At 41.6% G+C, this 21107-nt stretch overlaps 1 protein-coding gene across 13 annotated transcripts in view; it reads left to right on the top strand.

The window, feature by feature from the left end:
- LOC107308460 (N-acetylated-alpha-linked acidic dipeptidase 2-like) overlaps positions 1 to 18658 on the top strand; it is a 33873-nt gene extending 15215 nt beyond the window's left edge. For 2 of the 13 annotated variants that reach the window (XM_015852363.3, XM_085509239.1), the window contains 11 exons: positions 1110 to 1195; positions 2062 to 2181; positions 2608 to 2690; positions 5053 to 5116; positions 7240 to 7307; positions 10002 to 10093; positions 11464 to 11554; positions 12218 to 12482; positions 15795 to 15876; positions 16899 to 16991; positions 17679 to 18658. In XM_015852363.3, coding sequence (XP_015707849.2) covers positions 1110 to 1195; positions 2062 to 2181; positions 2608 to 2690; positions 5053 to 5116; positions 7240 to 7307; positions 10002 to 10093; positions 11464 to 11554; positions 12218 to 12482; positions 15795 to 15876; positions 16899 to 16991; positions 17679 to 17868 — 1234 coding nt within the window. In that variant the 3' untranslated portion in view covers positions 17869 to 18658. Of the gene's footprint in view, positions 1 to 1109; positions 1207 to 2061; positions 2182 to 2570; positions 2692 to 5052; positions 5117 to 7239; positions 7308 to 7405; positions 7639 to 10001; positions 10094 to 10619; positions 10693 to 10795; positions 11001 to 11463; positions 11555 to 12217; positions 12483 to 12700; positions 14055 to 15794; positions 15877 to 16898; positions 16992 to 17678 lie in introns of those variants that run through there. The other 11 variants (XR_014931892.1, XR_014931885.1, XM_085509266.1 and 8 more) reach the window with 11 other exon arrangements.
- The last annotated feature ends 2449 nt before the right edge of the window (positions 18659 to 21107 follow it).

Below are 21107 nucleotides of genomic sequence, written 5' to 3'. Positions count from 1 at the left end.
GTTTCTACTGACCAAGGGAAAATTAGTTAAGCCACTTTGTAGATGTCCAGAAGGGAAGCACTACTAATTCAGTAGTACTCTTCTCGATAGTTTTTCATTGTCCACTGGAAACCTCCCAGTGTTTCTTTGAATGTAGGAGCTGTGGATTGTGGAAATGGTTCGTGAGTCCACCTTCTGTTTCCCAAAGCTGGTTCCCATGGTTGAAAGTCTGTAAAAATAATAGGATATAAAAAAATGAAGCACAATGTTTTACTAATTGGATTAGGGAGAAATTGGACTTGGAACTGTTGGATTATCAATAGTATTTTGCTAACTACCATGATTCATTGTGAACACGTATGCAAAGGAAATATTTTTGAACGCACTTTTTAACATCTTCCCGCTTGATAGGGGAAGTAATGTTTGTAAATAGAGGCTAATCCTGCATATACTTTTCTATCAGAGTAATTCTATATCAAAATGAGACTTTTGAGTCTAGGTAGACAGACACTTGTGTGTGGAAATATGCTAGTGTAAGTATGTTTAAGCCACAGGTGCCACTTATTTTCTGGGCGGTGATCCAGTAGCTGTCTTGAGAAGTGGGTCTGCATTTTGACAGCCATGCAGATTTGCTGCTGAAAAGATGTGAAGCTCTTGGGGTTTTGCCAGACCCCAAATTAGTGTTGTTTCATTCTTTGTGTCTTCTATAGGTTAAAAGGGGCTGAAGAGTACATTATTTTTATTTCTTCTAATACCTGAATTTCCTTTCTTTTTATAAAGTTTCATGAGAAATTGTGGGTTTTTTTGTTTTTGTTTTTTAATACATTCTTTTGCTTTGACAAATTTTGATCACTTTGATCTACTCTCCTAAACAGACATTTCAATGTATTTGTGCATAACTGTTTATAATGACTGTCTCTCCAACTTCCATCTCTCTTTAAAGGTTTGAAACTTTAGAGGCTGGCCTGTGTAGGCCCCTTTCTGCCAACAGTTTAACTTGAAATAAGACATGGGATGCTGATGCAGCATGATAGATTAGATAAGTGATGAATGAACACAGAAAGCAAAACAGAAACTTTCTTACTTACAAGCTTCTCAGGGATGGTTACACCAACTGCTTTTTGTTTCAGAAAAGTCAGAATGCATGTTCATACAAACAATAAAGTTGCTCGAATTTACAACGTTGTTGGTATCATCAGAGGAGCTGTGGAACCAGGTGAGCATAAGGTGCCTGAGGATTTTAATTCCTTATTTATTTGGTGTTTGCTGAACTTGTCATTGGGTTGCAAGAAAAAGTTACTAAATTAGCCAGATAGTATTGGAATCTGAGAAATCTTTAATAGCTTGTCCCATCCCTCCACTACACTGTTCTTAACAGGCATTCTCAAGAATGTACTCGAATTATAATGCTAGAATGATAGATATAATTCTTTACATGCCTGTCCTTTTACCATGGGATTCTGCTTATATAATTAACATGCTTTGTCTTGCAAATCTTGACAGAATGCAAAGTGCAGAAAACTGGTTATGATTTAGGACCTTAACATCCTATTGTTGGGACTAAGTAACAGGACATGCATAAAAGAATGTTAATTCAAAAAGTGTGTGGAATAGAATTGCTTGCATTGGAAGGAATGGTAAAACCCACCCTGTTCCAACCCCCTTATTTGATGAAGAACGGGATACTGTTCTCCGCCTGGGCTGTGAGAGCACACTGTTGGCTCTGTCCTGAACACTTGCTTGTCAGGGCTGCACTCAATCCACTCATCCCCCAGCCTGTATCTGTGCTTGGAATTGCCCTGAACCAGATGTAGGACCTTGCACTTGCCTTATTGAACTTCATGAGGTTTACATGGGTCTGTCTCTCCAGCCTGTCCTGTTGTCTCTGGGTGGCATCCCTCCTCTCCATTGTTTCAGGCACATCATGCAGCTTGGAGTCATTGACAAAGCAGTTGAGGATGCACTAAATCCCACTTCCACATTACTGACAAATATGTTGAATAATAATGATGGAATCAATGGAAACGCAAATGACATAAATGCATTTTTAAGTCAGGATTGATATCGTGTGCTTGTTTGCAGATAGATACGTTATTTTGGGAGGTCATAGAGACTCCTGGGTGTTTGGCGGTATTGATCCAAGTACGGGTGCAGCTGTTCTTCAAGAGGTTGTTCGAAGTTTTGGTAAAATGAAGATGGAAGGTAACTTACTTTTTATGGGCTCGAAGTGGTGCATATCGAGAAGAACAGCTCTGAGAGACAGTGATGAATACTCCTTAGTAGCAGCTGTTTTGATTTAAGCTTCACCTTTACAGAAAGTTGGGTGTCTGTTCCATTATGAAACATACAGATTCGTTGAAGAGATCCATCTTAGTTGGCTGAATTTATTCCCTCATCTTTCTCGTCAGTGTAATATTACTATTTTAGTTGTATGGAATGGAAATTTTGCATTAAGAAGAAATGTCTTTGCAGTAATCTATTTCTCCAAAGAACTTAGCATGATTATATATATTTTTTACTGCTATAGCAATTAAGTCTATTTTCTTAAAGTGATTAAATTAACTGTGCAATCTTTCTTTTGACATCGTAAGATGAGCTTGATTTTCAAGCTTAATTATGTGACTGCAGGTTGGAGACCCAAGCGAACTATCATTTTTGCCAGTTGGGATGCAGAGGAGTTTGGGTTGCTGGGTTCCACAGAGTGGGCTGAGGTAAATCACGCGGTTCATTAGCACTGAAACGTTTAACAGATTATTTTGCTGTTAAAATATTATTTACGACGCTGTGTTTATAGAACTTGGATTTTGCTTTTGAAATAGGCACTCTGCCCCTTTTTGTTGTTTTACGGGACATTAGACAAAGAAAACATAACATAAATTACCTTTAAAATTACTTATTGAGTGGAGGGAGTCGGTACTAAAGCCTCAGCTCTCCCGAATTCTAGTGGTAACAAAAGCATAGTGTATATTAACCTTTTATTTATGATTTCTTTCTCTATGTATGTGGGCATGTTTAGATGCTATCAAGAGAAAAAAGAACAATTGTTTTAAGTATGAGGTGCATGAAAGCATGATTCTTAAAAGATCTATTTCTCTTGAGCAAGTAATGAATAGATTAGTGCTTTGTATTCTTGTTCTCATATTACTTCTGCTGCTCTGTAATGTTGTTTGCTTAATAATGTAATAGCCAGTAATCTATCATCCACTATTTCACGCCATGGCAGCTGTAGTAGATTAGAAGCTTCTAAGCACCACTCATATCTGAACCTCGATGTTTTTCTGTTATTGTTTTCCTGCTTTGTCTCAGTGGTGTGCATTCCTCCTCTTTGACACCAAAATTAGATTTCAGTTTCTCTGGAGACGTTCCTCACAGCTTACATTCATTTTCCTGCAGCTGCCAGATCTGCCATCTACTAAATCTTGGGAAAATTAACCCATTGTATGTACTGTCTTCTCTGTAACAAAGACTCTGCAAGTGTGGCAACATCCCTTTGTTACATGAACACATCTTGAAGGAATTTATGCTGCAGATATGCTTTTCTACATACGCGTGGCCCCGTGTATGCACATACAAGATTGCTTTCTTCTCTAGTGTTTGTTGTAAAGATAGTGAGTGCATTATGGAGTTATCAATCATCCAGCTAATTTGTAGTTCACGTGTTTAAAAAATAATTAGTTGTTTATAAATTGAATGAATCAAGTATCAATTACTGACCTCATTAGAATATCCATTACAAAGCCAGGATTGAGTAACATACCACTTCCTGATTAGAATATCAATTCCAAAAATAATTACTGGTTTGCAAAAAAATTAAGCATGTGCATGTAAATATTTATCATGAAAGCGATGCTTAGTTGACTCAAAACAGCTTTGATTCATCTTTTTTAGTAATGAGTGTGGAAATTACAGCAATACTCACTTTATCATTGTTAAAATTCAGTTAAATACTGGGACGTGATATCAGAAGCTGAACTGGTGAGGCCACATTTAGGATACCATGTCCAATTCTGTGGTCCCCAGTTCAAAAAGGACAGGTGTCTCCCAGTGGAGGGCCACAAAGATGATAGGGAGCCTGGAGCATCTCCTGTATGAGGAAAGGCTGAGTAACCTGGGTCTGTTCAGCCTGAGGAGAAGAAAATTGAGGAGGCATCAGATTAATGTTTGTAAATATCTAAAGGGAGGTGGAAGGCAGATTGAATGATGCCAGGCTCTACTCGGTGATGCGTAGTGATAGGGCAAGGAGCAGTGGCCTGAAACTTCAACACAGAAAGTTCCATAGAAACATGTTTCTTTATGTTAAGGATGATGGAGCTCAGGAAAGAGGTTGCCCAGAGAAGATTTTTAGTCTCCTTCTGTAGAGATATTCAAAGCCCATCTGGACTCTCTCCAGTATGTCCATATCCCTCTTGTACTGGGGGGCCAAGAACTGGACAGTGAACTCCAGTTGTGGGCTCACAAGCATTGAATAGATGAAATATCACCTCTTTCGGCCTGCTGGTGGCCTCATGCAGACAGGAGCATTGTCAGACTTCTTAGCATCAAGTGTATGCTGCTGTCTCATGTTCAGTGGGCTCTCAGGACCATTTATGCAGAACTGCTTTCCAGCTGGGTGTTCCCAGTCTGTGCTGGTGCCTGGGGCTGTCCTTGCCCAGGTTCAGGACACTACACTTCTCACTGAACTCCATGAGGTTCCTGTTAGTCCCTCTCCATCCTGTCCAGGTCCCTCTGGTTGGCTGCACAGCCCAATGGTGAGTCATCCACTCCCTGCAGCTTCATATCATTTGCATCAACTTTCCTGTCCCTTCTTGCAGCAGGCAGCACCCACATTTTGTGGGTGGTTTCCAGGAAAAAATTGAGTCCCAGAAGCAAGAGTGAATGTTGTGTGTTCAGATCATTGATCCATCCTCAAACATCACTATGATCAGTAAAGTGCATTGTGCTGTTTATTCTGACTTATTTTTTAAAGGCAGTGTGGTTAAAAAACAAAAACAAAACAAAAAGGCTGGTACATTTATTATGCTCTCGAGTAAATGTCACTAAAGGAAAATAATAATTACACTTTTACAACCTCAGGAAAATGCCAGAGTCCTCCAGGAACGGGCAGTGGCGTACATCAACACAGACTCTTCTATAGAAGGTGTGTCTTCCTTTTAAATTCACTTTACTTTATGGATGTCAGTTTCAGTAGTTCACTGTGTGTTATTATTGCATCCAGAGCTAGCAAACATCAATTATATTATCTTAACTGCTTAGGAGTTATTATACAATTACAGTTAGTATGTACAGACTGTACGTGCAGCTCCAGCTCCTTTACCTATGGAAGTGTAGCATCTTGGGACACTTATTTACAGACACAAGACAATTAGTGTCAAAACCTCGTGCTTACGTTTTGTAGGTGTGGGGAATCATTTTGTTGCTTTGGGATGGGGCACACACCTTTGTGCAGAGCTGTGAAGAGGGAGGCTGTGCAGAGTTCCTTGCAGATTATGCCAGGGCTGGCATAGAAAAATGAGATCTCTGGAGTGATTCACAAAAAAAGTGATCCACTGTTATTTAATTTACTGTGTCCTTCAGATTCTCAGAAGAATCTGGCATAGAGGAATGCTGCTTAGAAACTAGATGTGGGAAGTTAGAGCAAGCACAATGACCTAAATCAGTATAGCGAGAACTATATCTCTAAATTGTTCTGAGCTTAATTATAGGATTTCATTTGCTGTTTTCTGTGCTGAAATCATCATAGAATAAAATGATTGTTCGAGTTGGAAAGGACCCTTAAAGGCCATCCAGTCCAACTGCCCTGCAATGAACAGAGACACCCACAGCTCCATCAGTTGCTCTGAGTCTCACCCAGCCTCACCTTGAGTGTCTCCAGGGATGGGGCATCCACCACCATTGTGGGCAGCCTGTGCCAGTGCTGCACCAACCTCACTGTAAAAACCTTCTTCCTAATACCCAGTTTAAATCACCCCTCGCTTTGTTTGAAACCATTTCCCCTTGTTCTATCACAGCAGACCCTGACAAAGAGTGTCCTCATTCTTACCACCCCCTTTAGGTACTGAAAGGCCTCTCTCAGGTCTCCCCAGAGCCTTCTCTCCAGGCCGAACAGCCCCAACCAGAGACCCCTGAATCTGTTCAGCGCCGTATTCTCAGTTCTTTTGGGCATCGCTTTTCCCATGTTAAACCCAACCATTTTGCGCTTACTCTGTGTGACTAAAATGGGTATCAATAGACACATTTAACAACTCTTTTCACTCCTGTCAGATGAAAATTCTGTCTGTCACAAAAGGACTGGAAGAAAAGCCAAACCCAGTTTCTAAATACTGTGTTGGAGGTTGGGTGTAAGGACAGTAGAGCTGTTCCTTCAATTATACAGCGTGCATGCTGTGGAAAAAGTGGAGCAGAAGTTCACACTTAGATCTCGTGGATGAAATAATAACTTTACAACTGCTTCATATTCTCAGCATGGATTGTAACACGTTCATTTTTTTCAGCTGATCAGCAGCCAACACGCTGCTGCATTAACTATTTGCTTCCAAATCCTTGTTACTCAAACACGTCTCTTGCTTTGTGCATCGAAGAAAGTGTGGAAGTAAAACCAGTGGGAAAGATATGTAATAAGGCAAAAAAAGCACCATTATCAGTGGGCTGTTTTAAGTATTTGGGCATCTTTCACTTTCCTGGATGACCCCAGGTCTAAAGCAATGACACCATCTAATAACAGTGTTTTCTGAGGTTTCATTATGTCAAAACCCTCTCACCCTTCTAGTTGTCCACATCTGAGGGGAAAAGATGTTTGCCCAGCTGCTCTTGGGTGGCTACAGAAAAGACTGCTTTGCAGTCCTGCCTTCCTCAGCAGTGAGGCTCTTGCTGCTATGACTGACAGCTTCCCTATGAGACACTAACCGACTTAACACTACCTGCTGTTTAATGCAAGCTTTGGGGAGCACACAAGTGATGGGGCCAATGAGTGACAAGTAGCTGATGAAGGATAGTTGCACGTATTCTAGAACTATGGGGAAGCCTCATTACATTACTTTGCATGTTCAGTAAACAGTGCGTTATTGTTGTGTAGAAACAGAAGCTTACAAAATGTGACCAAATAAACAGTCTGTTTCTGTATCTGTTCTGAGGAAAGATCTAAATTCTCTGCCTTGGAGTCGAGGAGTTTGTCTAAGAACGCACTGCAGGGATTAATCCATTAGGAAGATTATGGCAATGGTATGTGGAGAGAAGATTTCCATGTCTGTGCTTCATTTTCAGGCAACTACACATTGCGAGTTGACTGCACCCCTCTTCTCTACAAACTGATATACAACCTAACGAAAGAGGTACTGAGTCAGAGTGTTTGTCGTTCTTGATTTTCTAAGAATGTGCGGATTTACTGGACAAGATGAGACTATGGAGTAATATTGCTTTTGTCTTATAGCAGTGCTGAATGAATCTTGATCCTACTAAGATGAGTGGCAAAACATTCTCTCAGTGGTACATGGTCCTGGCTCACAGTTCCTTAGTATACACAGCAAGGTTGAAATGTATTCCTGACATAACTGGAATATTATTTGCAATATATAGTGAAATAACTGTATGTAGAGATAACTGTATATATATATATATGTATGTACAAAAGTTGGAATATAGATAATTGAATAAATAAATAAGTTAAGAAAACACTTAAGCAAGATCAATTCTTGTAAGCATGCAAGGAAATAAACTGCATTTCACATTCAAATGCAATCTATTAAAATCTAAAACCTATATCTTTTCATGTTCGCTCAACACCAGTTTTTCTCAGATGCCCTTGAATCACCTCCAGATCTCACTGAGCTTCTGAGACACTGTAATAAATATCAGAGTACTGAATGGGCTGTGTAGTGGGCCAGATGTTTGGATTTGCTTTACTACAAGTGGTCAGATCATGTCTCCTTTGTTTTTTTTAACTCTCAGCACAAATTATCACAAGGCTGAAAGACTTACTTTCTCTCTCTGAAGAATCTCATCTACAATGCATTTTACCCATATGCTCTTTTTTCTTTTCAGTTTCATGCCACAGTTTTCTAGAGAGTAATTTTTGCTTTTCTTCTTGTGTGACTGCCTCTCATCAGCCTGGAAGATAAAATCCTGGTTCAGTTTTTAAAGTGCTTCAATTTTGTAGTTTTCAATTCCAAACCATCTCTAATTTATTTACCAATGTTGATGTGTCCCAAGTGGCCTCCAGTGACTGTATATCTCTTGTGAAACCTTTCTTTCACACTCCTTTGACCTTCCCTGTAAGATCATTAATAGACGTTTTGGGGATTTCCCAAAGGAAAATGATGTTTTTATGGACTGTTGAAGAGAAATCAGAGATACCAAGGGCAGTGTGTTGAAAAATCACTTCTAGCTAGGCCACCATTTCTGGTAGTATAGAAACATATGTTCAGGTGACTGATATCACTGTAGAGCCCTGATATGTCTTTTCCTTGCCTCACCTATTATAGTATCACAGAATCTAGAGGGAATCACTAGAGGGAATGGCTTTAAGCTGTGCCAGGGAGATTTAGGCTGGACATTAGGAAATACTACTTCTCTGAAAGAATGGTCAGGCACTGGAATGGGCTGCCCAGGGAGGTGGTGGAGTTACCGACCATGGGGGTGTTCAAGGAACGACTGGATGTTGTGTTGAGGGACATGGTTTAGTGGGAGCTATTGGTAATAGGTGGATGGTTGGACTGGATGGTATTTTAGGTCTTTTCCAACCTTGGTGATTCTGTGAATAAAATTTATATAAGGATTCAAACATCTTTATTGTCCCGGGATCTGATTCCAGACGTAAATCTAAGTTAGAGTGAACAGTACATCTTACAAGGTTCTTAGCATTGTATGAAAATGCTCGCCAATGGTTTTGTTATGACCAGAACTGTTAGAATAGCATCTCCGCCAGAGCATGAAGCACTTTCACTTGCCTGTGTCAAGAGTTCAGCTTGCTCCTGTTATGCCAATTCCAATTTAGCCTTAGAATTTTGCTGAAATGCCCTGAGAATGACAGTAGTCAAGTGACTGCTTCACAAAGTTGCTCTTTTTTTCTACTAACTGTTGCCATAATTTTAGAGGTCGGAGCTCCTATCATTGTCGACTCGGAGTCTGTGTATTTTTCAATGCTGTATTAAGGCTCAACAGTGTTATGCACCTAGCCATGCACATTTATGCTTTACATTAATAATAATAATAACAACAATAATAATAAAAACAATAATAAAAGTAAAAAAAAATAATTAAATTAAAAAAGAGAAAAATCCCAATCTTGGGCACATTGTAAGCAATTTTACATTTGGACAATGGTAACTTTAGCCATAGCTGTCACAGACAAGTAAGCATAGCTGGAGACAAGGACCAGGATTTTGATTTATGTGGAACTCTGCCATAGTTCTTCTAGCAACTTTGGACAGGCAATTTCCTAGCTTCATAATTTTCGGAGAAGAGAAGGCTCTGAGGAGACCTCATTGCGGCCTTGCAGTACTTGAAGTATAGAGGACTGGGAATGGCTGATTACAAGGCTGGATAGTGATCAGAGAAGGAGAATGGTTTTAAACTGAGACAGCAGAGGTTTACATTAGATATGAGGAGGAAGTTTTTCACACAGAGGGTGGTGATGCACTGGAACAGGAGTCTGTGGATGCCCCATCCCTGCAGACATTCAAGGCCAGGCTGGATGTGGCTCTGGGCAGCCTGGTCTGCTGGTTGGTGACCCTGCACATATCAGGGGGGTTGAAACTGGATGATCATTGTGGTCCTTTTCAACCCAGGCCATTCTATGATTCTGTGAAACCCCAGATGTGTTTAGTTTTGTGTCTTTCAGCTTTTGTCTTGCTCTACCCTCTGCCTGTGGTTGGCTCCAGGTGCCTGTGAGATGCTATTTAGTGGTATATAGAAGTAAGTAGGGTATGTGTACCTCCTTACACACAGCAGTGCTATTGGTTAAGGTCTCTTGATACCAGCTTGACTTTGAGGTACTCCCAATGAGATTATAATCTGTTTTTCTCCAGATTTCAAGCCCTGATGAAGGTTATGAAAATAAATCTCTTTATGAGAGTTGGCTTGAGAAAGACCCCACACCTGAAAATAACAGTTATCCCAGGTAAGTAATTACTCTGTTTTCCCTTTCCCAATATTTTCATTGTATCATAGTATGGCTCCTCTCTCAAATTCTTCAGGATGTGTTGTTGACAGCGCTGCAAAAATCTTTTAGTATTTGAAGTCTCTTAATGTTATCTAAAATAGAATAAAATGTCTTGACTTCCTTTTGAGGATGATTGTGACTTGTACGTTCGCTGCAAGAGAAAACCTCACACTCTTCAAAAGTCTGTTTTGAACAGAAAAAATACTTTGGAAAGCCAACATGGAATTGCAGGCTGGGGAAAAAAGTCAAAGTATAATTTAGTTACTCTTATGTATGAGGTAATATCAAGACTATTATGCTAAACAAGTGCTTTGTGGAAAGAAACTGCCTTGGGCAGTAATTTAAAAGCTCTCATGATAATTATTATTTGTTTATACAATGGATGTAGATGTTACACATTAAAAATCTATATTTGAAGGTATTAAAACCTCAGCACGTTGTTTAAGCGCGTGACTGCTAAGGTTAAATCTTACATTCTCATTAGGCAAATAGAACTGCCCCCTGTATCATTTGACCCAGTGCTCTGCATGGATGACCCTATCAACTTTCGAGCCTTGGTAATGTTCTTCTAGACACATTAAGCTCACACAAGATTTCTTCCTTTTGAAAATCCTATTAGATCTAATCTCTCTTAGCTGATACTGATCTGTTTTCTTTCAGAAATACATGCTAACAGAAGAAGCTGGGTTATTTATTTTTAACAGGAAATGCCAACTACTCACCTATTCTCCTGGCCAGACACTTAACCCTAAAAGTTAATATCAAATCAATATTCAAAAATACTTAGAATACAACATCTTAACTACTGTTATTTTGCTTTTCCTCTGTCTTGCCACACCTACCCAGCAGATGGCAATATTTACTTGTAAGTAACAAATGCTAATCTGTCTTGTGCTGTGGAAATTATTTGCTGGTCTTTGTACTGTGGGATGTGCTAAGTATGAAGCACATCTGTCTTTACATATATTGCCTCTCTATTCCTTTTAATTTGGAAATAGGCATTTAATATCTTATGACTGCAGATCTGATGCAAAGCTACAGTTCTTGTGCGTGCCACGTTCATTTTTTTCCTAATGTGGTCACACTTAGGGATGCTACCTTTAAAAGATCCTTGTAGTAATACTGGATACTGGATTAGTGTGCTGGAATAAAATCAGTTAGGGTAATTAAGCTTGCTGCTCATCTACTCTCTGAACTGACTGGCGTCCCTGGTGTGCCCTTCAGAAGCCTTGACCTCCATTTCTCTGTAAATCTGCATTTTGCATACATTACCACCATCTTATAAAATAAGCACTGCCTCTCTGGCACGTTCTGTTTCCTACATGCAGAATAAACAAACTGGGATCAGGCAGTGATTTTGAAGCTTACTTCCAGCGACTGGGAATTGCATCTGGCAGAGTCCGCTACACCAAGAACAGGGTGAGCCAACAGAGGGGTTCTCTGAGGGGTTCAGTGGTGATGAACTGTCATCCTTTAAAAGCATTTATTCATAGTTCATAATAATAATAATAATAATAATAATAAAAGCTTCGATGAATTTTTGGCTCGTTTTCGACTCATCAGTACTATTTTAGAATTTAACAAGGAACCTAATGGCGTGGAGAATAAAACGTTACAGTAATGCGTACATTTTATGGGCTATCATGTTCTCAAGAGTGTATTTATAGTATCTGATTGGGAGGGTGGATTTCATTCCGCTGTACTATTAGCAGTGCCCTTAATATATACATCCCCATGGAGTTTGTTCAGGAAATATTATTCAGAGGGGCCACGGCTGAGGATTTCTGTGATCCCAGACTTCAGACTGATTTCCAAATCATTCAAGGCCACGTCTGTCCAAGGGAACTGAAGTCAGGTCTGTGTAGGTGGACAGAAGGAAAACTGCCCCCTTTTTCTTGTGTGACAGTCATGGATTTGGGTTCCTTTATTTTCTGAAGATAAGCACACAGAAAGAAGGGGAGTAAATTGTGTTTTGTAAGAAGTAGCTTTTTTGATTTGGAAGCTGTGCGGAACATCATGGCGGCAGTACAACCTTAACTGCAGTTACTGACAAATTTACTTGCTCTTTTTTTTTCATTTCAGAAAACAGATAAATTCAGCAATTATCCTGTTTATCACACTGTGTATGAGACCTTTGAGTTAGTGGAAAAATTTTATGACCCCACCTTCAAGAAGCAGCTAGCAATTGCCAAGCTGCGAGGCAAACTGGTTTATGAACTTGCAGATTCCCAGGTCATTCCATTCGACTGTAGAGACTATGGAGAGGCCTTAAAAGGATACAGTGACAGAATCTATAAATTGGCCAAGAAACATGAAGAACAGCTGAAAACATACAGAGTGTCATTTGGTGAGTAACAGCCAAAGCAGAATTAGTTGAGTGGGCCAACTGGAGTTAGGCAGAGACATGATGTGTCTGTTCTCCCTCTGAAACTGAGTTCCTTTTCTGTTTCCAACCTGCTATCGTGTTAAGATCCTCTAAAAAAAGATCTTTCTGAACCTAACTGGGATTAACACAGTATTGTTTAGAGATGAGTGAGTTATAATAATGTTCATTTATATTATTAGGTGTGTTATCACAGTACTGATGAGCAGCCATAAACAAGAATCAAAGGCAGAACAAAGAGATGGTATCACCCTGGTTCTCACCCATGCCCAGATTATTTTCCTTAGAAAAAAAGAAGACGGATTAAATATTGGTGGCAGCTGCCTATAATTTGCAAGACACAAGTAAAAGGCTTAATGTGACCTTGGGAAACCTGCTTCCCCTCTAAATCAATGCCTGGGTGCCACTTTTAGTCAACAGAACCCTTTAATTTCTGCATAAGTGCATTTACTGAGTGTGTGAGCTCATTGTAATGAGGCACGTAACAGAATGGGAGATGCAGAGTGATGTGATCACAAGCTTGGATAGAATCATAGAATGGCCTGGGTTGAAAAGGACCGCAATGATCATCCAGTTTCAACCCCCTGCTATGTGCAGGGTCACCAACCACCAGGCCAAGTTGACCAGAGCCACATCCAGCCTGGCCTTGAATGCCTCCATGGATGGGGCATCTACAACCTCTCTGGATTGTCTCCACAGTCATTCTCCTTTCTCTCCCTTTCTCTTCTTTCTTTCTCCTTGCCTATTTCACCCCTTGTGTTCCTGTACCAAAGAGGACTTCTGGAAGTCCCTAACCCATTTGGTATCTGATGGACTCATAGGTTAGAAGACATGAGTTAGCTTTAATACAATACTCTTTTGGGTTGTCTGGAAGGGCAGAGGTTGTCTAGTGGCCTAGGTGGAAAACTCCTGACCATTTTGGAGTGATGTTTTTTGCCATGGGGCCACAAAGGAAACCCTTTGTCATGGGTTGCCTGGGCTGAGTTCACCTAACAGGAAGATTTAAGTCAATGAACTGCAGTGTATCTTATAAGGAAACATCAAGACTGGACTTTCTTTTTTCCAGTATTGGAATATCTCTTAAAATTTCTATTACATCTTTTATTCTTGTTGTTTGTGTTTCTTTCTCATTTCACATGCCCAAATTGACTTCCAAATGATGCATATTTGTTCCTATGTCAGCTAGGCTATAGAAGTCTTTTTTCTCCGTAACACTGAACTGTCTCCTTAAGAACTTTGTAGATGGAGCGCTCTGACAAGGAATGTTTTCCAACCTTTTCATTCTTTTTCATTATTTTCATGTCTCTCCTCTGATGCCTGATCAGTTTTAAAACATTTCTCAGATAAACCTATGATTCTCATTTTATGTCTATTCAGTGACACCAGAGTGCATTACAGTAAAGATGTAGTCTTTACAATATTATGAAAACCAAATTTCATTTCACCAAACATTTCTATAGAGCTACTCATTGACATCCCCCAATGTCAGAAAGCTGTTAATTAAAGCTGAATAAATCACATAATTGTCCTTCAAAACAGTTGATGGAGTTTTTAATTTGCCTTCATGCAACCATTTCAGCTGTTCCTCTGCAACAGTGAACGCTGGAAGCCTTTTCTTCATGAAATATTTACTTGTAATAATGAGCTATTGGAAATAAGGCCTGCAGGGGTGGGGGGGTGGGAGAGGTGGACGAAAAGAAGAAAAGTGATAATATTTCTTAAAATAACCAAATATTGGCAGCACAGAGTAGCTCATGAACATGAGCACAAATTCTCTTATATATTTTCAGATGACCTTTCCTTTTTTTTTCTTAAATCCCTTCCTACTGCTTCTGAAATACAATCTGCTGCCTCGATACAGCCATGATGTCAGTGGGACAGAGCTCTGTCCTCTGGCAAGCTGATAACTATCGCCCCAGGGAAGTGCAGTCGTGGACAAGTGCAAATCCTCCCCAGCAAGGTGACTCTGTGCCACAGTCCATAAACTGGCTGCAGGGGCAAAATCTGTGCTTCTACTTATGTAAACTAAGGAGAAATATTAATGCAAGAATAATTGTGGGCTGGTGATGAATAAATGAGTTTGCTGGAAATAGAAACTGCAGAACAGGTTTCAATAGCAGTCCTGGGAAAAGAAAGCCTATGCACTTTCTATAGTAGTGTGATGAATTTATGAGCATAGATGGGCTGGAGTTGCCCACAAGGGGCTGGATTTAGGTGCTGACCTCATCCATGTTCCTGTACTCAACACTTGTGAGGCTGCACCTCTAGTACTGCATTGAGATTTGGGCCCCTCACTACAAGAAAGACATCGAGGCCCTGAAATGTGTCCAGAGAAGGGTAACGAAACTGGTGAGGGGTCTGGAGCACAAGTCTTATGAGGAGCAGCTCAGGGAGCTGGGATTGTTTAGCCTGGAGAAGAGGATGCTCAGGGGAGACCTCATTGCATTCTACAGCTTCCTGAAGGGAGGTTGTGATGAGGAAGGGCTTGGCCTCTTCTCCCAGGCACCAAACAGGACCCGAGGAAATGGCCACAAGTTGTATCAGAGGAGGTTTAGACTGGACATAAGGAAAAACTTTTTCTCTCAGTGAGTGGTCAGGCACTGGAATGGCTGCCCAGGGAGGTGGTGGAGTCGCCGTTCCTGGCAGTGTTCAAGAGGTGTCTGAATAAGGAGCTCCAAGATCTGGTTTAGTGGTTTGCTGTAGCTACGGTAATGGGAGGACGGTTGGACTGGACGATGTTATTGGTCCTTTCCAACCTGATTCTATGGTTCTATCATATTCTTGATTATCTAAAGATTTCTGAAACTTCTGTAGGCAAAATGTGCAAGTTGTGAAACTTCCTTCTGTGTAGTGAGTTTTGGTGAGGCCATTTCTGCTCCCAGCATCCACCTTGCTCTACAGAAATGGGATGCAGAAATTGCTTATTTTCCCCGGGTCTGTATCAGATAGCCCCTCCCATGGGGAAATAATTGCTGCTGATATTGTCATTAGCAGGAGGTCTGCTGCTTCTGTGGCTCAGCTGTGGCATGGGGTTGAATGGGCTGCCAAGGAGCAGAACTGGAGAAAGCAGCCAAGAGTGCACCATGGCTGAGCTCTTTCTTCCTGCTTGTAGCTCTTCCAAGCCTGCACGGAGGAAAGTAATAAATTCTGGGAGAGACAGGAAAACTGATGCAAGCAGCACAACCAAACACATGTAGTTGCGCTCACCCTGGGCAACTAAAAGGTGTACTGGGCTCTGCAGATCGTCTGAAGTTGTTTAAATCCTTCCCATTCCAGATCCTCTTTTTTCCGCCGTGGGGAACTTTTCAGAGGCTGCAGCTGAATTTCACAGGAGGCTTGAGCAAGTGGACAGGAAGGAGTAAGTCATAAGGACATACGTATCTATCTCCATTTTGGTAAAAGCTCGTCTCTGGATTTTCCCTTCTTTGTCCCAGGGTATTCCTGAAGCCCTCCATCAGATTTTGGTAGGAGAAAGTTACAAATGCAGACCAGCTGAACTTGCTGTCAGTTTTGGATTTGCTCCTAGTGCAGCCTGTGTTTCTTTCTCTCCTTGGGGTGATATTTATCTTGCTCAGTTTTTAGCCACCTTAAAGATATAATTACTTGTCTTGATTCCCTTTATATTTCATGGAGCAAAATTAGTATTTTGAAGGGCAGTTAATCACATCTGCTTAGGGCAGCAAGGGCACTGACTGCACAGGGAGTCTGTCTGATTAGTATGGACCAGAGCCCTTGAACTCTGAGACAGGCAATATCTGCCAGGATTAATTCTGCTTTCAGTGATGAATGGTATCAGCTGTAGAGCTTATAAATATCAGCTTGTCATTACAATTATTGTAATAAATGGAAAAGAAGATAGCAGTGGAAGTTAAAGTTGGACTGAGCTCTGTGTTTAGACACCTATGCTTGAATGCTGTAGGTGACACAAATATTTATACTTTTAGCATACCTAAAGGAGAGAGTGATGCTTGAGAGTATATAAGACATTCATGTGGTGCTTGAAAAACTAGGGGGCAGCCCTACGGCCTTAAGTTGCACCAGAGGTTCAGGCTGGATATTAGGAAACACTTCTGCTCAGAATGAATGTTGAGGCATTGGCACGGGCTGCCAGGGAGGTGGTGGAGTCACTGTCCCTGGAGGTGCTCAAGAAATGTGGAGATGTGGCACTGAGGGATGGTTGGTTGGCATGGTGGGGGTGGGCTGATGTTTGGGCAGGACCTTAGAGGTCTTTTCCAATTGTAATGATTCTATGGGACTCACATGTCCTATCACTATTGGGAAAACCTGGCCTTCTATCCAAAGAAGAGGAGTGGTAACTGAATGAAAAGGAGCAGTCATTTCCCGACCATGTGAAATGCATCTTCTTTCCATTCTCTGCAGCCCAGTTGCAGTGCGAATCATGAACGATCAGCTGATGTTTATAGAAAGAGCTTTCATTGATCCTCTTGGCTTACCAGGAAGGAAGTTTTACAGGTGAGGCAACAACTTGTGCAAGTTCCTTAACTGCCTAAGTTAAGTTCTCTGACTCTTAAGTTTTTAGCTGTCCAAGCTGATTTTAGCTGTCCACTCTAATAAGACAGCCAGTTTATCTCGTGTGTATGCTGTATGTAAGTATAATAGCTCAAAAGATACCATTTTAGGTTACAATTTTATCTGCTTATGTTCCCATACAGTTACTGCTTCTCTAAAGAGTCCATGCCTTTCTTACCAATTCTCCCATAGTTCTCCATATTCCTTTCTCAGATCTCGTAATTACCAGTCATTTGCTGCATTATTTTTCGGGTCTCGTGTACTTGTTGTCCTCAGTTTTATTCCATGTTCTGCACTGTCACATTAGTTCAGTATATTTGTTGAACTCTCATTTGCAAAAGTTCCTAACGTGGTTTCATTCCTAATTAGACCAATGCACTGGGTTTTCCCAAGAAGGCTCCTCATGTTAAATCTGATCCCTTCCCTGTAGAGTTTGTCCTATGGGCTGGTCTGTTCTGCCATTCTAAAGACGGTTCCAGCTAGACTGCCTGTATATTCAGTAAATTCTAGTCTTCTTGTCATTCTTAGTTGCTTTTTGTAGCACGCATCTTAACAGTTTCCCCCAGTGAATGCACATAGTACTCATGATTCTTTTTACTTAGTGTACCTACCCTTTTTTCCCCCCCACAGACACGTCATCTTCGCTCCAAGCAACCACAACAAGTATGCTGGAGAGTCCTTCCCAGGTATCTATGATGCCATGTTTGATATTGAAAGCAAAACAGACCTTCACGGAGCCTGGGAAGAAGTCAAGAGGCAGATTTCCATTGCAGCCTTCACTGTGCAGGCAGCTGCAGAGACACTGAAAGAAGTAGCATAGGAAGATGGCTTCAAAAAACGCACTGTACTGCGGCTACTGCAGTGACCCATCCTCAGCTAACTGCACTCTGTGTATGAGATCCCAGCCTTCAAAAGCATTTTCTTGGAGGTTTACAGAGACTGGTGAACAGTGAGGATCCATCGCTCTGGCAGTGACTGTGTACCTCCATCCTGTAGATGGAAAACAGAGATTGTGGGATAACTGAGAACTGACCTCTCTGCTCCTGTTGATGCTCTCACCAGTCCCAAACCAGTTACATCTTTGGCTCTTTTTCTTTCTTTTTTTTCCTGGAAGAGCTCTCTCACACAGTGATGTCTCCTTCCAGTTGAAGGGGGTGGATGGCAGCATTGCCACTATTGGCGCAGGGCTGGAGTGTATGGAGTAATGCTGTTTTCTGATAAGATCTGAGAGTTTCCCATCAGAGAATCCTTAGAATTGGAAGAGACCTTTAATGGTCATCTAGTCCAACCCCCCTGCAATAAACAAGGTAGATCAGGTGCTCAGGGCCTAGTCCAGCCTCCCTTTGCAAGTCTCCAGGGATGGGGCATCAACCACATCTTTGGGCAACCTGTTCCAGTGCTTCACCACCCTCACTATAAAATACTTTTTATATCTAACCTAAATCTACCCTCTTTAAGCTAGAAGCCATTTCTCCTTGCTCTATCACTACGAACCCGGCTATGAAGGCTGTCCCCTTCCTTCCCGTAGATTCCCTTAAGATGTTCGAAGTCTGAACTGTTCAAAACTGTTTAATCTGCAAATAAATAAATAAATCATTTAAGAAGTTTCATTTGCCTCTAAATGAACCTCTCATTAAATCTCATTCCTGTTTGTGAGGGAGCTGATAATAAAAACTGATAACAACCTTTTTTTTTTCTCTGCTTGTATAAAGTAGGATACAGCTTTTCTCACAACCATAAATTGGTGCAGGGAATGAAATGCTTCCTGTTTTATGGGGAGTAGAACAGATGTGGTGCTAAAACAGAACTGCAAACAGGGCAGCAGACACAACCATTACCAGGCTTCAGCAAGAGGTTCTTAACTGTTCTCAACCCAAACACCTTGAATTCAGATACGGGAGCCAGAAATTACAGTAGTTCAGTACCTCAGGGGAATGTGCTACCAAATAAGAACGGTGACTGGTCCATAACCACGCTGGTCACTGTTCCCTTTTCTTGGGTAGCTCTTCCTCCCTCATGGATGTATGTTAGCCACAGAGGACAGTAACTGAGTATTATGTAATAGAGGGATGGCGATACCCAAACACCGATTTATAGATGGCTTATGCTCACAGACTTCCAAGATAACCTCCCAAAGCACCTTGCAGATCTTAAGTTAATAAAGACAGAAGCTGATGTGGTACCTTTGAGGGTGAAGCATTTGGGGTTGAGACCATTGCTTCTCTCAACACCTGTAACCCTTTGGTTTAGCAACCCTTCCCAGCACAGTCACGCCTCAAGAGACTGTTTTTGTGGGGTAATGAGACTGAGATTTCCCCATCCCACTTTTGCACTAATTCAGTCCTTCTATAGACAACCTGTAATGTCTTGGCATGTTTTTAAGTGCCAACTGTGTGAGCTGCCCATGATTTTTATGCAGCAGAGGATCAAACCTCTCTGTCAGATTAAAGATACCCGAAACAGAATACAAGGAAGCAGACTGGAATCTTTTGCATTAAAAGCAACTGGAAAGCTGCCCTGAGTGGGGAGGAATTGGGTGTACTCACCATGACCTTTTAGATTCTTCTTACTCTAAATCCCTGTTTTCAGCCATGAGATTTTAATGCCATACAGTTAAGTGTGCCATTACCAGACCTGGATGAAGGTGAACATCATAGACTACACTACAGCACCGAATGCAAAAGTAAAGTACAGAAACCTTGTGACTGCTGTGCTGTTCTGACCCAAACCAAAACAACGTGCTCCTTGATGAACTACACATGCTGTGCAACAACCAATAGGAGCTGAATTAGCTGCTGAATTGGCCAGAGAATTGCCATTACATGCCTGAGACCTAAAGTAACACCAATAATGTACACATGGCTCCTGTTCAACGCTCAAACTCAGCTGTAAGCATACAGTGTGCTAGACCTGAGCTCCAAGAGAAGTGCAACAAGCATCAGTTTCTGATGGCAATTGTTAGGAGAAACATAGGCAGGCTTACAATTGATTGTTTCTATACTTGCTTGTGCCAGATATAATCCAAGAAGCTGAGGTAGCTCATGACAGTGTCAACTGATTTTCCTTATGGATCTGACCCGGGGAGCTTCCCGAGTGGAGGAGGACTGGATTTGAGGAACCTGATGCAGGAGGGGCTGGACCTGGTTCAAGTAAGTGTGTGTTACAGCCTTCCATAAGGGGAAAGAACAAGAGAGGCGATAATAGGAAAAGCATTTCACAGGAGGGCAGCAGATAAGAATAGACTTGCTGTGTTTACATGGCAGCTTCCCCAGATGTGTTCTCTAGGCTGCTCGCTGACAGAAAGCTGCTGACACACTCCTGACTCTGCCACCCCCATTACCTCCGAACGTGGCTGTATTTTTAGAAGGAGACAAGCCACGGTTGCTGGATGCAGCGACTGTTGTAGCAACACATCCTTAGGTAACCCACATGCAGCAGGATGTCGGCCTGGGGATACAGGGTCAGCTGCAGACAGAGCACAGAAAGCCTTTGCTCCCTCTGAGATCACTTTCCCTTCTGATATTCCTGGAACCATCACCTCCCTGCTGAACAAAGCAGCGCTGGTTCTGCTTCCCCAGCTGAGCTTCAGTCCTCTGGCACTTCCTACATGTCATGAAAGACTGCCCGCAGCCCATGGGACAAAGCTCCTACTCTTGTTATGTGCAGAAAGAAGCACACTTCACAATTAAAGCCAAGTTTACTGTTAGTACCGTAGAATCATAGAATGGCCTGGGTTGAAAAGGATCACAATGATCATCCAGTTTCAACCCTCCTGCTATGTGCAGGGTCACCAACCACCAGACCAGGCTGCCCAGAGCCACATCCAGCCTGGCCTTGAATGCCTGCAGGGATGGGGCATCCACAACCTCCTTGTGCAACCTGTTCCAGTGTGTCACCACCCTCTGTGTGAAAAACTTCCTCCTAATATCTAACCTAAACCTCCCCTGTCTCAGTTTAAAGCCATTCCCCCTTGTAAACCATTCCCCCACTTCCCCAGAAGCTGCCTGACTCGGCCGTAAGCACTCTGCTCTGGAGCAGGGGTGGACCAGGTGGACACAG

The sequence above is a fragment of the Coturnix japonica genome, chromosome 1 (genome assembly GCF_054131305.1).
Source record: "Coturnix japonica strain WE chromosome 1, WE-NBRP24, whole genome shotgun sequence".
NCBI lineage: Eukaryota > Metazoa > Chordata > Aves > Galliformes > Phasianidae > Coturnix > Coturnix japonica.
Note: the sequence above shows the minus strand (reverse complement) of the source record. Positions and strands in the feature narration are given on the sequence as shown.